The 14,566-nt window shown below is 44.2% G+C and overlaps 1 protein-coding gene across 1 annotated transcript in view; it reads right to left on the bottom strand.

Moving 5' to 3' along the window:
• Window positions 1-14,566, bottom strand: part of agbl5 (AGBL carboxypeptidase 5) — a 67,317-nt gene that overhangs the window by 36,470 nt on the left and 16,281 nt on the right. Inside the window, 2 exon segments of the mRNA XM_029775739.1 lie at window positions 2,883-3,052; window positions 13,929-14,502. Of these exon segments, the coding sequence (XP_029631599.1) occupies window positions 2,883-3,052; window positions 13,929-14,502 (744 nt within the window).

Here is a 14,566-nt window from a genome sequence, read left to right as displayed (position 1 = left end):
CACCTGTATTTGGGGAGTTTCTCCCATTCTTCTCTGCAGATCCTCTCAAGCTCTGTCAGGTTGGACAGGGAGCGTTGCTGCACAGCTATTTTCAGGTCTCTCCAGAGATGTTTGATCGGGTTCAAGTCCGAGCTCTGGCTGAGCCACTCAAGGACATTCAGAGACTTGTCCTGAAGCCACTCCTGCGTTGTCTTGGCTGTGTGCTTAGGGTTGTTGTCCTGTTGGAAGGTGAACCTTCACCCCAGGCTGAGGTCCTGAGTGCTCTGGAGCAGGTTTTCATCAAGGATCTCTCAGTACTTTGCTCCGTTCATCTTTCCCTCGATCCTGACTAGTCTCCCAGTCCCTGCCGCTGAAAAACATCCCCACAGCATGATGCTGCCACCACCATGCTTCACCGTAGGGATGATGCAAGGTTTCCTCCAGACGTGACACTTGGCATTCAGGCCAAACAGTTCAATCTTGGTTCAATCTTCCGTCTGGCCACTCTACCATAAAGGCCTGATTGGTGGAGTGCTGCAGAGAAGGTTGTCCTTCTGGAAGGTTCTCCCATCTTCACAGAGGAACTCTGGAGCTCTGTCAGAGTGACCATCAGGTTCTTGGTCACCGCCCTGACCAAGGCCCTTCTCCCCGATTGCTCAGTGTGGCCGGACGGCCAGCTCTAGGAAGAGTCTTGGTGGTTCCAAACTTCTTCCATTTAAGAATGATAGAGTCCACTGTGTTCTTCGGGACCTTCAATGCTGCAGAATTTTTTTGGTACCCTTCCTCAGAGCTGTGCCTCGACACAATCCCGTCTCGGAGCTCTACAGGCAATTCCTTCGACCTCATGGATTGGTTTTTGCTCTGACATGCACTGTCAACTGTGGGACCTTATATAGACAGGTGTGAGCCTTTCCAAATCATGTCCTATCACTTGAATTTATCACAGGTGGACTCCAATCAAGTTGTAGAAACATCTCAAGGATGATCAATGGAAACAGGATGCACCTGAGCTCAGTTTTGAGTCTCAAAGCAAAGGGTCTGAATACTTATGTAAATACATATATACATATTTTTTCATTTTTAATACATTTGCAAACTTTATGGGGTATAGTGTGTAGATAATGAGGGAACAACATTTATTGAATCCATTTTAGAATAAGTAAATAAGGTATTTCTGTTTTGTATTTTTAATAAATGTGAGAAAAACATTTTTAAACCTAGTTTCACTTTGTCATTATGTGGTATTTTATGTAGATTGATGAGAGAAAATATATATTTAATCCATTTTAGAATAAGGCTGTAACTAGGGATACACGATATATCGGTGAACATATCGGAATCGGCCGATATTAGCTAAATATTGCCAACATCGATATCGGCCCGATGTCTAGTTTAACGGCGATGTTAAAAACCAATGTCAAAGCTACCGTGCATACCTATATAACGTAGGTACATGACGTAATGTCACTCCGTAAAATGTTGCGCTACACGTGCAACACAGCATTCCTAATCTAGTCCACAATGTCTGCTGTGTGGATCGAGCAGTCAACAAGTCCCGTGTGGCTCAGTTGGTAGAGCAGGGTGTTTGCAACGCCAGGGTTGTGGGTTCGATTCCCACGGGGGACCAGTACGGAGAGAAAAAAAAAAATGTATGAAATGTTTGAAATGTATGCATTCACTACTGTAAGTCGCTCTGGATAAGAGCGTCTGCTAAAATGACTAAAATGTAAATGTAGGTCGAGCAGTCATTTGAAAGAGTAAGAACATTTCAGCGAAACAACTCAAAGGCGAAATCCATTAAAGCCAAGATAATGGAATTCATTGCCCTTGACAATCAACCGTTCTCTGTCGTGGGTGATGTTGGCTTTCGCCAACTGGTCGAGCACCGTTACACACTACGAAGTGGGCTATTTTTCAAATGTTATAAGCAGCCAGATAGCTTCATCTGGCTAGTGAGGCTCGACCGGACCGGGTTATGTGTTGTGAAAATAGCCACAATAAGGATTAGGCACAATTGTGGAATTTGCGGTTTGCCTTCAAAATAAAAGTATGTCATTGACAGTGATGCAAATTAATACAAATAGTAGAATTATGCCATACTTTTATTTTGAAGGCTAGCCGCCAAGTCCACTATTGTGGCTAATCCTTATTGTGGCTAACTTCACATAGATGGGTCCGACCGCCATTAATCAAATAAGAACTGTCTTATAAATTAGGGTTATTTTAAATAGCTTTGTGCGTAGTGATATTACCTGTGTAGTAGTCCTATAGCTTTGTGCGTAGTGATATTACCTGTGTAGTAGTCCTATAGCTTCGTGCGTAGTGATATTACATGTGTAGTAGTCCTATAGCTTCGTGCGTAGTGATATTACCTGTGTAGTAGTCCTATAGCTTCGTGCGTAGTGATATTACCTGTGTAGTAGTCCTATAGCTTCGTGCGTAGTGATATTACCTGTGTAGTAGTCCTATAGCTTTGTGCGTAGTGATATTACCTGTGTAGTAGTCCTATAGCTTCGTGCGTAGTGATATTACCTGTGTAGTAGTCCTATAGCTTTGTGCGCAGTGATATTACCTGTGTAGTGATATTACCTGTGTAGTAGTCCTATAGCTTCGTGCGTAGTGATATTACCTGTGTAGTAGTCCTATAGCTTTGTGCGCAGTGATATTACCTGTGTAGTAGTCCTATAGCTTCGTGCGTAGTGATATTACCTGTGTAGTAGTCCTATAGCTTCGTGCGTAGTGATATTACCTGTGTAGTAGTCCTATAGCTTTGTGCGTAGTAATATTACCTGTGTAGTGATATTACCTGTGTAGTAGTCCTATAGCTTTGTGCGCAGTGATATTACCTGTGTAGTAGTCCTATAGCTTTGTGCGTAGTAATATTACCTGTGTAGTGATATTACCTGTGTAGTAGTCCTATAGCTTTGTGCATGGCCACACGTCCGCTGCCCTCTTTGCTCTGGCCGTCTCTCTTGTCGCGAGCGTACATGTTCTTCTCCGAGAAGTTACAACCATGGAAGTCAAAGTGGGCGGAGTTCACAGCTATCAGCTTAGGGTACAACATGTTCTCCACCTACACACAAACACACACACACACACACACACACATACATACACACGCACACACACACACGTCAGCATTAAGGTACCAAACAAGACCATGTAGGGGATTTCTGGGGTCACGAATGACGTAAACACACGTTTCCCAGAGCTCCGCCAAGTTGTGACAAACTTTATTTAAAACACAGTTTAATTTATCGTTTAATTAATTTCACTTTACTAAGTATTGTTTGCATAGTTTCATATCTCTTTGCTCTTCGGGAACATTAATAAAATAAATGGCAGTGAATTGCTGAATGGAAGATTGCTGAAGTAGGCCGCAGCAAAGCCTTGGATTTTCCTGAACGAGCTCCCAACTGTAGAGGCGGCCATATCTGTCTGCTCCTGACATATCTGTCTGCTCCTGGCATATCTGTCTGCTCCTGGCATATCTGTCTGCTCCTGGCATATCTGTCTGCTCCTGGCATATCTGTCTGCTCCTGGCATATCTGTCTGCTCCTGACATATCTGTCTGCTCCTTGGCATATCTGTCTGCTCCTGGCATATCTGTCTGCTCCTGGCATATCTGTCTGCTCCTGGCATATCTGTCTGCTCCTGACATATCTGTCTGCTCCTGACAGTTTCGGTTGCCTTGAACGACAGAATATCCGAAGAAAGGTTTTTCATCGCTTTCCTCTTTGTACAGTGAAAGAAGTGATCAAATCAAAGTTTATTTGTCACGTGCGCCGAACACAACGGGTGAAATGCTTCCTTACAGGCTCTAACCAACTGTGCCATTTTTAAGTAAAACAAATAGGTATTCGGTGAACAATAGATAAGTAAAGAAATAAAAAACAACAGTAAAAAGACAGTGAATATACAGTAGAGAGGCTACATACAGTAGAGAGGCTATATACAGTATAGAGGCTACATACAGTAGAGAGGCTACATACAGTAGAGAGGCTACATACAGTAGAGAGGCTATATACAGTAGCGAGGCTATATACAGTAGAGAGGCTATATACAGTAGAGAGGCTACATACAGTAGAGAGGCTATATACAGTAGAGAGTTTACATACAGTAGAGAGGCTATATACAGTAGAGAGGCTATATACAGTAGAGAGGCTATATACAGTAGAGGCTATATACAGTATACAGTAGAGAGGCTATATACAGTAGAGAGGCTATATACAGTATAGAGGCTACATACAGTAGAGAGGCTACATACAGTAGAGAGGCTACATACAGTAGAGAGGCTATATACAGTAGCGAGGCTATATACAGTAGAGAGGCTATATACAGTAGAGAGGCTATATACAGTAGAGAGGCTATATACAGTAGAGAGTTTACATACAGTAGAGAGGCTATATACAGTAGAGAGGCTATATACAGTAGAGAGGCTATATACAGTAGAGAGGCTACATACAGTAGAGAGGCTATATACAGTAGAGGCTATATACAGTATACAGTAGAGAGGCTATATACAGTAGAGAGGCTATATACAGTAGAGAGGCTATATACAGTAGAGAGGCTACATACAGTAGAGAGGCTATATACAGTAGAGAAGCTATATACAGTAGAGAGGTTATATACAGTAGAGAGGCTATATACAGTAGAGAGGCTATATACAGTAGAGAGGCTATAACAGTAGAGAGGCTATATACAGTAGAGAGGCTATAACAGTAGAGAGGCTATATACAGTAGAGAGGCTATATACAGTAGAGAGGTTATATACAGTAGAGAGGCTATATACAGTAGAGAGGCTATAACAGTAGAGAGGCTATAACAGTAGAGAGGCTATATACAGTAGAGAGGCTATAACAGTAGAGAGGCTATATACAGTAGAGAGGCTATATACAGTAGAGAGGTTATATACAGTAGAGAGGCTATATACAGTAGAGGCTATATACAGTAGGGAGGCTATATACAGTAGAGAGGCTATATACAGTATACAGTAGAGAGGCTATATACAGTAGAGAGGCTATATACAGTAGAGAGGCTATATACAGTAGAGAGGCTATATACAGTAGAGAGGCTATATACAAGAGAGGATATATACAGTAGAGAGGCTATATACAGTAGAGAGGATATATACAGTAGAGAGGCTATATACAGTAGAGGCTATATACAGTAGGGAGGCTATATACAGTAGAGATGTTATATACAGTAGAGGCTATATACAGTAGAGATGTTATATACAGTAGAGAGGCTATATACAGTATGGAGGCTATATACAGTAGAGATGTTATATACAGTAGAGAGGCTATATACAGTAGAGGCTACATACAGTAGAGAGGCTATATACAGTAGAGAGGCTATATACAGTAGAGAGGCTATATACAGTAGAGAGGCTATATACAGTAGAGAAGTTATATACAGTAGAGAGGCTATATACAGTAGAGGCTATATACAGACACCGGTTAGTCAGGCTGATTGAGGTAGCATGTACATGTAGATATGGTTAAAGTGACTATGCATATATGATGAACAGAGAGTAGCAGTAGCGTAAAAGAGGGGTTGGTGGGTGGCGGGACACAATGCAATAGTCCGGGTAGCCAATGCGCGGGGACACCGGTTAGTCGGGCTAAACTAGAATGGTCCAAACACACCAAGACAGTCGTAAAGAGGGCACGACAAAGCCTATTCCCCCTCAGGAAACTAAAAAGATTTGGCATGGGTCCTCAGATCCTCAAACGTTTCTACAGCTGCACCATCGAGAGCATCCTGACTGGTTGCATCACTGCCTGGTACGGCAACTGTCCGCAAGGCATTACAGAGGGTAGTGTGTACGGCCCAGTACATCACTGGGGCCAAGCTTCCTGCCATCCAGGACCTCTATACCAGGCGGTGTCAGAGGAAAGCCCTAAAAATTGTAATAGACCCCAGCCACCCCAATCATAGACTGTTCTCTCTACTACCGCATGGCAAGCGGTACCGGACCGCCAAGTCTAGGACCAAAAGGCTTCTCAACTGCTTGTTACCCCCCAAGCCATAAGACTCCTGAACAGGTAATCAAATGGCTACCCGGACTATTTGTATTGTCCCGCCACCCCCAACCCCTCTTTTACGCTGCTGCTACTTTCTGTTCATCATATATGCATAGTTAATTTAGGTAGTATGTACATGAATATATAGTTAAAGTAACTATGCCCCTCGTCTTACCGGAGTGTGTTGTTCTATCCTGCCGGTGCAGCGTATATCCCGCTAGCTGAATATCCATGTCGTCATTCAGCCACGATTCCGTGAAACATAAGATGTTACAGTTTTTGATGTCCCGTTGGTAGGATATTCGTGATCGTACCTCGTCTAATTTATTGTCTAATGATTGTACGTTGACGAGTAATATTGACGGTAATGGCAGCTTTCCCACTCGCCTTCTCCGGATCCTTACGAGGCATCCGGCTCTGTGTCCTTTGTACCTGAGTCTCTTTCTCTTGCCAATAACGGGGATGTCGGCCTTGTCGGGTATTCGCAGTATATCCTGTGCTTCCTGCTTGTTGAAGAAAAAAACTTTGTCTAATCCGAGGTGAGTGATCGCTGTCCTGAAATCCAGAAGCTCTTTTTTTGCCGTAAGATACGGTGGCAGAAACATTATGTACAAAATAAGTTACAAATAACGCGAAAAAAACACATAATCGCACAATTGGTTAGACTCCCATAAAACTGTTGCCATTTCTTCCACCGCCATTTTAGTTTAAATATAATCTCTGTAAACACGACTTGACATAAGAAGGCCACATTCAACTACTGAACTTTCGTCAGCAAGCGAACACAGCCGCTAATTGAGTAAACAGTCATATTTCCGTTATTTAAAACATCAGTCTAGTCGACAGCTTGACTTCTATTGCTGAGCTTCCTTCTGAAACATGCAGCAGATCCACAGATGATGCAATCTCTATTGCACTCCACACTGCCCTTTCCCACCTGGACAGAAGGAACACCTATGTGAGAATGCTATTCATTGACTACAGCTCAGCGTTCAACACCATAGTACCCTCAAAGCTCACCATTAAGCTAAGGATCCTGGGACTAAACACCTCCCTCTGCAACTGGATCCTGGACTTCCTGACGGGCCGCCCCTAGGTGGTAAGGGTAGGTAACAACACTACGCTGATCCTCAACGTGGGGGCCCCTCAGGGGTGCGTGCTCAGCCCCCTCCTGTACTCCCTGTTCACTCATGACTGCACGGCCAGGCACAACTCCAACACCATTATTAAATTTGCCGACGACACAACAGTGGAGCAGGTTGAGAGCTTCAAGTTCCTTGGTGTCCACATCACCAACAAACTATCATGGTCCGAGCACACCAAGACAGTCGTGAAGAGGTCACGACAAAACCTTTTCCCCCTCAGGAGACTGAAAAGATTTGGCATTGGTCCCCAGATACTCAAAAGGTTCTACAGCTACAACATTGAGAACATCCTGACTGATTGCATCACTGCCTGGTACGGCAACTGCTTGGCCTCCGACTGCGTGTACAAAATAAGTTACAAATAACGCGAAAAGAGAAAACAATGAAAAAAAAAAATATATATATATTTTTTTTTGTTTGTTATTTTTTCATTGTTTTTTATGTAGGCTTGTGGAACAGTTTCCTTTTATTTTGTCGAGGCCATAAGCTGTCATGCTGCCCATGTCATTTCATTTAACACCCTGTTGTCACTCTACTTGGCACTATTGGTAAACTGTGCTTTCAATAATCTTTTCATATCTTTTTTCCTCTTTTATAATATAACTGTCACAATGCTCTGCTTGGTACTGCTAGCTACTGAACCAGTATGTTTCCTGGAGAGTATTTAGGAGCTTGTATACTGGGGGGGGGATGCAGGCGACTTGTTTGGGAAGACGTTTCAGTGGGTGGGAGGTAGTTCAACAGTGTTTTGGTTTGTTATTTCTTGTTTCAGTCTTCCACTTACATTTACATTTAAAAGGCTACACTCAATTCCTCTTCTTCCAAAGGACTCAACAAACTAATAGGGCAGTCGACTGGGAGTACACTTACATTGTCTAGTTGGAACCGTAAAGGTTTGAACCAAGCAGTCAAAACGTAGTAGAGTACTTCATCATCTTCAACACAGATTGCTTTCTTACAAGAGACCCATCTGAGAGTTTCAGATCACTACATTGTGAAAAGGCTAGGTAGGGTAACTTTATCACTTCACTTTCCAAAATAAATCGAGGGAAGCTACAAATACTGATACACAAATTGGTGCCCTTTGTTTCTTCCAACGTTACTTCAGATGCCAATGGCAGATATATTACTGTCACTGACTGAATCTATAATACTCCTTTGATCCTTGCCAATATCTATGTGCCAAAATGTGATGACAATTTTTTTTTTTTACCATGCCTTTGTCTTCACTTCCAGATATGACCTCACACATTAATTAATCTAGGGAGGCGATTTTAATTGCTGGCTTAATCCTACTTTGGATTGTTCCTCCAAAATTAGCACACGTTCTAAGGTTATACAAACTTTTCTTGAACAGTTTGGCGTTAGAAACCACTGGTGTATTTTCAATCCAGTAGGGCATATTCATTTTTCTCCCGTGTCCATCACACTTAGAGTGTTGACTACTTCTTCTTAGACAAATATATTTCTTTCCTCTGTACGCTCATGCAATTCCATAATCATATCTGATCACGCCCCTCTGACTTTAGAGCTATCAGTTGGTGGTGGGACTGAGCCTTGTGTACCTTGGCGTTTTAATACTCGCACGCGGTCCGATGAAAGTTGTCAACTTTCTGACCGCTCAGTTTTATGTTTTTATAGCTACTAACAACATCCCTGACATTTCAGCATCTGTTCTGTGGGAGACTTTTAATAAGGCCTACAACTGACAACTCGTCTTTTACAGTTAGACAATACTTACGCTACCTCACCATCCCCAAATGTGTACAGGGATCGACTCTCTTTACAAGCTGAATTCGATACCTTGTCAACAGGCCAAATTGAGGGTAAATCTCGACACACTCACTATGAGTATGGTGACAAGGCAAGTAAATTGCTTTCTCATCAACTTTGCCAGTCTTCCTCTGAATTTTAGAAATTTGTTGATCAAAACACCTACAGGTGCAACAATAGACCCCCAGCGAATAAATAACAAGTTTAAGGACTTCTATGCCTCTTAATACAAACAGAACAGACTACTGCCCCCTCAACTCGATATTTTTTTTAATAATATAACTATTCCAACAATTGATTCAGTCTCCAAGCTTCAATTGGAGGAACCTATCACCATTGAAGAGACTTCAGAAGCAGCACGTGCAATGCAAGGTGGTAAATGTCCTGCACCAGATGGGTACTCAATATCATTTTATAAGAAGTTTCTGGATAAATTAGCCACGCTCTTGATTAATCCTCTCTCTATCCTTAACACAGGGCTCCATTTCATTGATATTGAATAATAATAATAAAAGACCCTCTCTCCTGCGGGTCCTATCGCCCAACCTCCCTGCTCAATGTGGATGTTAGAACTTCTTAAGGATCGGCGTTTCGTCAACGGGACGGTCGTAAATCGAGCTGCGCGTAATTTTGGGGGGGAGTTGAGAACAAGTTCTCGTTTACAACTGCGACCTGGCCAAGATAAAGCAAAGCAGTGCGACACAAACAACAACACAGAGTTACACATGGAATAAACAAACACACAGTCAATAACACAATAGAAAAAGTCTATATACAGTGTGTGCAAATGAGGTAGGATAAGGGAGGTAAGGCAATAAATAGGCCATAAAGGCGAAAAAATTACAATATAGCAATTAAAACACTGGAGTTATAGATGTGCAGAAGATGATATGCAAGTAGAGATACTGGGGTGCAAAGGAGCAAGATAAATAAATAAATACAGTATGGGGATGAGGTAGCTTGGATGGGCTATTTACAGATGGGCTATGTACAGGTGCAGTGATCTGTGAGCTGCTCTGACAGCTGGTGCTTAAAGCTAGTGAGGGAGATATGAGTCTCCAGCTTCAGAGATTTTTGTAGTTCGTTCCAGTCATTGGCAGCAGAGAACTGGAGGGAAAGACGACCAAAGGAGGAATTGGCTTTGGGGGTGACCAGAGAGATATACCTGCTGGAGCGCGGGCTACGGGTGGGTGTTGCTATGGTGACCAGTGAGCTGAGATAAGGCGGGGCTTTACCTAGCAAAGACTTATAGATGACCTGGAGCCAGTGGGTTTGGCGACGAATATTAAGCGAGGGCCAGCCAACGAGGGCATACAGTATCAGTGGTGAGTAGTATATGGGGCTTTGGTGACAACATGGCACTGTGATAGACTGCATCCAGTTTGCTGAGTAGAGTGTTTGAGGCTATTTTGTAAATGACATCGCCGAAGTCAAGGATCGGTAGGATAGTCAGTTTTACGAGGTTATATCAGGATCGCAGATTTTAGAGTAACAACAAATGTCGGTACATAGAAGTGTCTTATATCGTCGGAAAGCTTAAAATCATGTTAATATAACTGCACTGTCCAATTTACAGTAGCTATTACTGCGAAAAAATGCCATGCTATTGTTTGAGGAGAGCTCCTAACAAAACACTTTTTTCAACGCGATAGATTTGATAAATTCACCACTGAAGGTGAAATGTGTACTTACATTCTGAAATCTTCCTCTGATTTATCATCCAAAGGGTCCCAGAGATAACATGAAGTGCCGTTTTGTTAGATAAAATCATTTTTCATATCCTAAAATGGTCCATATAGCAAGCACGATCGATTTTGTATTTCCACTCGTTCAATTTGCAAAGAAAGGAATATGTGAAAATCTCACCTTAAACGTTGTTTGAACGAGTCACGTTCGTATCTACTCCTCAGAGATCCTAGAAGGTAACAAGACTTCACTATTTCATTAGGGGTGTAGTATATCCTACAGGACACCATATTTGGTCAGAGAGCGACGCCTTCACGGCACGCCGATGACGCGGGAGGCCATCACTTGAACAACTGTATCTTTGTCAAATAAGCACCAATCGGGGTCAAACAAAGCTAGCTGGATAGCCAATGAGCTGGGCTTTGTGGGAGTATCTGGAAACCATATATATGCAGCAACTCGTAACTACCCATTACACACACATTGCCTTTCAGAGTAAGTTACAGCCTTATTATAAAATGGATTAAATAAAAATCCTCTTCAACAGGTTTTTAGAAATTCTCATAGCAAATGTATTAAAAGTTAAAAGAGAAAAACCTTATTTACATAGGTATTCAGACCCTTTGCTATGAGACTCGAAATTGAGCTCAGGTGCATCCTGTTTCCATTGATCATTCTTCAAATCAAATCACATTTTATTTGTCACATGCGCCGAATACAACAGGAATCCTTCATTAGCAGCGATCAGAATCCTTAATTAGCAGCGATCAGAATCCTTAATTAGCAGCTACAGTGAGAGGGAAAAAGTATTTGATCCCCTGCTGATTTTGTATGTTTGCACACTGACAAAGAAATGATCAGTCTATATATTTAATGGTAGGTTAATTTGAACAGTGAGAGACAGAATAACAAAAAAAAATCCAGAAAAACGCATGTCAAAAATTTTATAAATTGATTTGCATTTTAATGAGGGAAATAAGTATTTGACCCCCTCTCAATCAGAAAGATTTCTGGCTCCCAGGTGTCTTTTATACAGGTAACGAGCTGAGATTAGGAGCACACTCTTAAAGGGAGTGCTCCTAACCACAGCTTGTTACCTGTAAAAAAGACACCTGTCCACAGAAGCAATCAATCAATCAGATTCCAAACTCTCCACCATGGCCAAGACCAAAGAGCTCTCCAAGGATATCAGAGACAAGATTGTAGACCTACACAAGGCTGGAATGGGCTACAAGACCATCACCAAGCAGCTTGGTGAGAAGGTGACAACAGTTGGTGCGATTATTCGCAAATGGAAGAAACACAAAAGAACTGTCAATCTCCCTCGGCCTGGGGCTCCATGCAAGATCTCACCTCGTCAGGAGTCGGACCAGATGTGGGCCCCTCAGGAGTTGGACCAGATGGTTGCAATGATCATGAGAACGGTGAGGTATCAGCCCAGAACTACACGGGAGGGTCTTGTCAATGATCTCAAGGCAGCTGGGACCATAGTCACCAAGAAAACAATTGGTAACACACTACGCCGTGAAGGACTGAAATCCTGCAGCGCACGCAAGGTCCCCCTGCTCAAGAAAGCACATATACATGCCCATCTGAAGTTTGCCAATGAACATCTGAACGATTCAGAGGACAACTGGGTGAAAATGGTGTGGTCAGATGAGACCAAAATGGAGCTCTTTGGCATCAACTCAACTCGCCGTGTTTGGAGGAGGAGGAATGCTGCCTATGACCCCAAGAACACCATCCCCACCGTCAAACATGGAGGTGGAAACATTATGCTTTGGGGGTGTTTTTCTGCTAAGGGGACAGGACAAATTCACCGCATCAAAGGGACAATGGACGGGGCCATGTACCGTCAAATCTTGGGTGAGAACCTCCTTCCCTCAGCCAGGGCATTGAAAATGGGTCGTGGATGGGTATTCCAGCATGACAATGACCCAAAACACACGGCCAAGGCAAAAAAGGAGTGGCTCAAGAAGAAGCACATTAAGGTCCTGGAGTGGCCTAGCCAGTCTCCAGACCTTAATCCCATAGAAAATCTGTGGAGGGAGCTGAAGGTTCGAGTTGCCAAACGTCAGCCTCGAAACCTTAATGACTTGGAGAAGATCTGCAAAGAGGAGTGGGACAAAATCCATCCTGAGATGTGCGGAAACCTGGTGGCCAACTATAAGAAACGTCTGACCTCTGTGATTGCCAACAAGGGTTTTGCCACCAAGTACTAAGTCATGTTTTGCAGAGGGGTCAAATACTTATTTCCCTCATTAAAATGCAAATCATTTTATAACATTTTTGACATGCGTTTTTTTGGATTTTGTTGTTATTCTGTCTCGCACTGTTCAAATAAACCTATCATTAAAAATATAGACTGATCATTTCTTTGTCAGTGGGCAAACTTACAAAATCAGCAGGGGATCAAATACTTTTTTCCCCCACTGTATAGGATGTACTGTGTTCCCCTCTGCAGAGTGACTATATATATATATATATGATGTGTCCTCTCCCAGCTCCCTCTCCCAGCTCCCTCTCCCCAGCTCCCTCTCCCCAGCTCCCTCGCCCCAGCTCCCTCGCCCCAGCTCCCTCTCCCCAGCTCCCTCACCCCAGCTCCCTCTCCCCAGCTCCCTCTCCCCAGCTCCATCGCTCCAGCTCCCTCTCCCCAGCTCCCTCTCCCCAGCTCCCTCTCCTCCTGTGTAGAGTAAACTTTATTCAATTGGAGGAGATATAATATACCCTACGGGGGTTCTTCTGTTAAATTCTACCGAATGTGGCAACCTTTCTTTACCAATGTAGAGACACTGCAATTTCACTCTACATTCTCACAAGTCTCCCTCTCCAAGTCTCCCTCCCTCTCTCTCTCCCCAAGTCTCTCTCTCCCCAAGTCTCCCTCCCCAAGTCTCCCCCTCCCCAAGTCTCCCTCCCTCTCTCTCTCCCCAAGTCTCCCTCCCTCTCTCTCTCCCCAAGTCTCCCTCTCCCCCTCTCTCCCCCCAAGTCTCCCTCCCTCTCTCTCCCCCCAAGTCTCCCTCCCTCCCTCTCTCCCCAAGTCTCCCTCCCCAAGTCTCCCTCCCCAAGTCTCCCTCTCCAAGTCTCCCTCTCTCTCTCCCCAAGTCTCCCTCCCTCTCTCTCACAAGTCTCCCTCCCCAAGTCTCCCTCCCTCTCTCTCCCCAAGTCTCCCCCTCCCCAAGTCTCTCTCTCCCCAAGTCTCTCTCCCCCCAAGACTCCCTCCCTCTCTCTCCCTCTCTCCCCAAGTCTCCCTCCCTCTCTCTCTCCCCAAGTCTCCCTCCCTCTCTCTCTCCCCAAGTCTCCCTCCCTCGCTCTCTCTCACCTGCTGGTTTTCGTCTGATAGGCTGTTGCCGTACATGAAGCAGCCGCGTTTGGAAGCGTGGCCATGCAGGTCCACGTAATAGGCCACTCCCCCTTCCTGCGCAGGGATTGGTTCCCCGGCTGTGACTGACATCTCCAGAGGTACTGATGTGGGCGTGGACTCTGAGACGCTCTGCGAATCATTCTCGTCTTCACAGCACCTTCCATCCCCCTGCCCCTCCCTCTTCCCGGTCTCCATGGTTACCCAGGCAATCTCCTCCATAACCATGGCGATCTCTGAGGGGGCGGGGTTAGAGTCTTTATCAGCGTTCCGTTGGTTGAGGCTGAGTTCCAGAGGGGTGAGGGGTGGGGCAGGGCTCTGATTGGTGGGTTTGGTGCTGAGGGGAGGTGCTTGAGATGGGTTGTAGGTGTGTGTGTTAGAGTGTGTGTTGATGTGCGTGTTGGAGTGTGTGTGTGTGGTACGGTTATGTGTGTGGTGGTAGAGAAGCAGTGTTTTAGCAGCATAGATGGAAGGGTGGAGATCAGGACTAGGGTTCAGATACTGTCTGTTCAGATTCACCCCTCTAGAGTCAGTCCTGGAGAAGGAGACAGTGAGAGAGGGAGACAGTGAGAGAGGGAGACAGTGAGAGAGGGAGAGAG

Source organism: Salmo trutta, chromosome 1 (assembly GCF_901001165.1).
Source record: "Salmo trutta chromosome 1, fSalTru1.1, whole genome shotgun sequence".
NCBI classification, from domain to species: domain Eukaryota; kingdom Metazoa; phylum Chordata; class Actinopteri; order Salmoniformes; family Salmonidae; genus Salmo; species Salmo trutta.
This window is presented reverse-complemented; position numbering and strand designations above follow the sequence as displayed.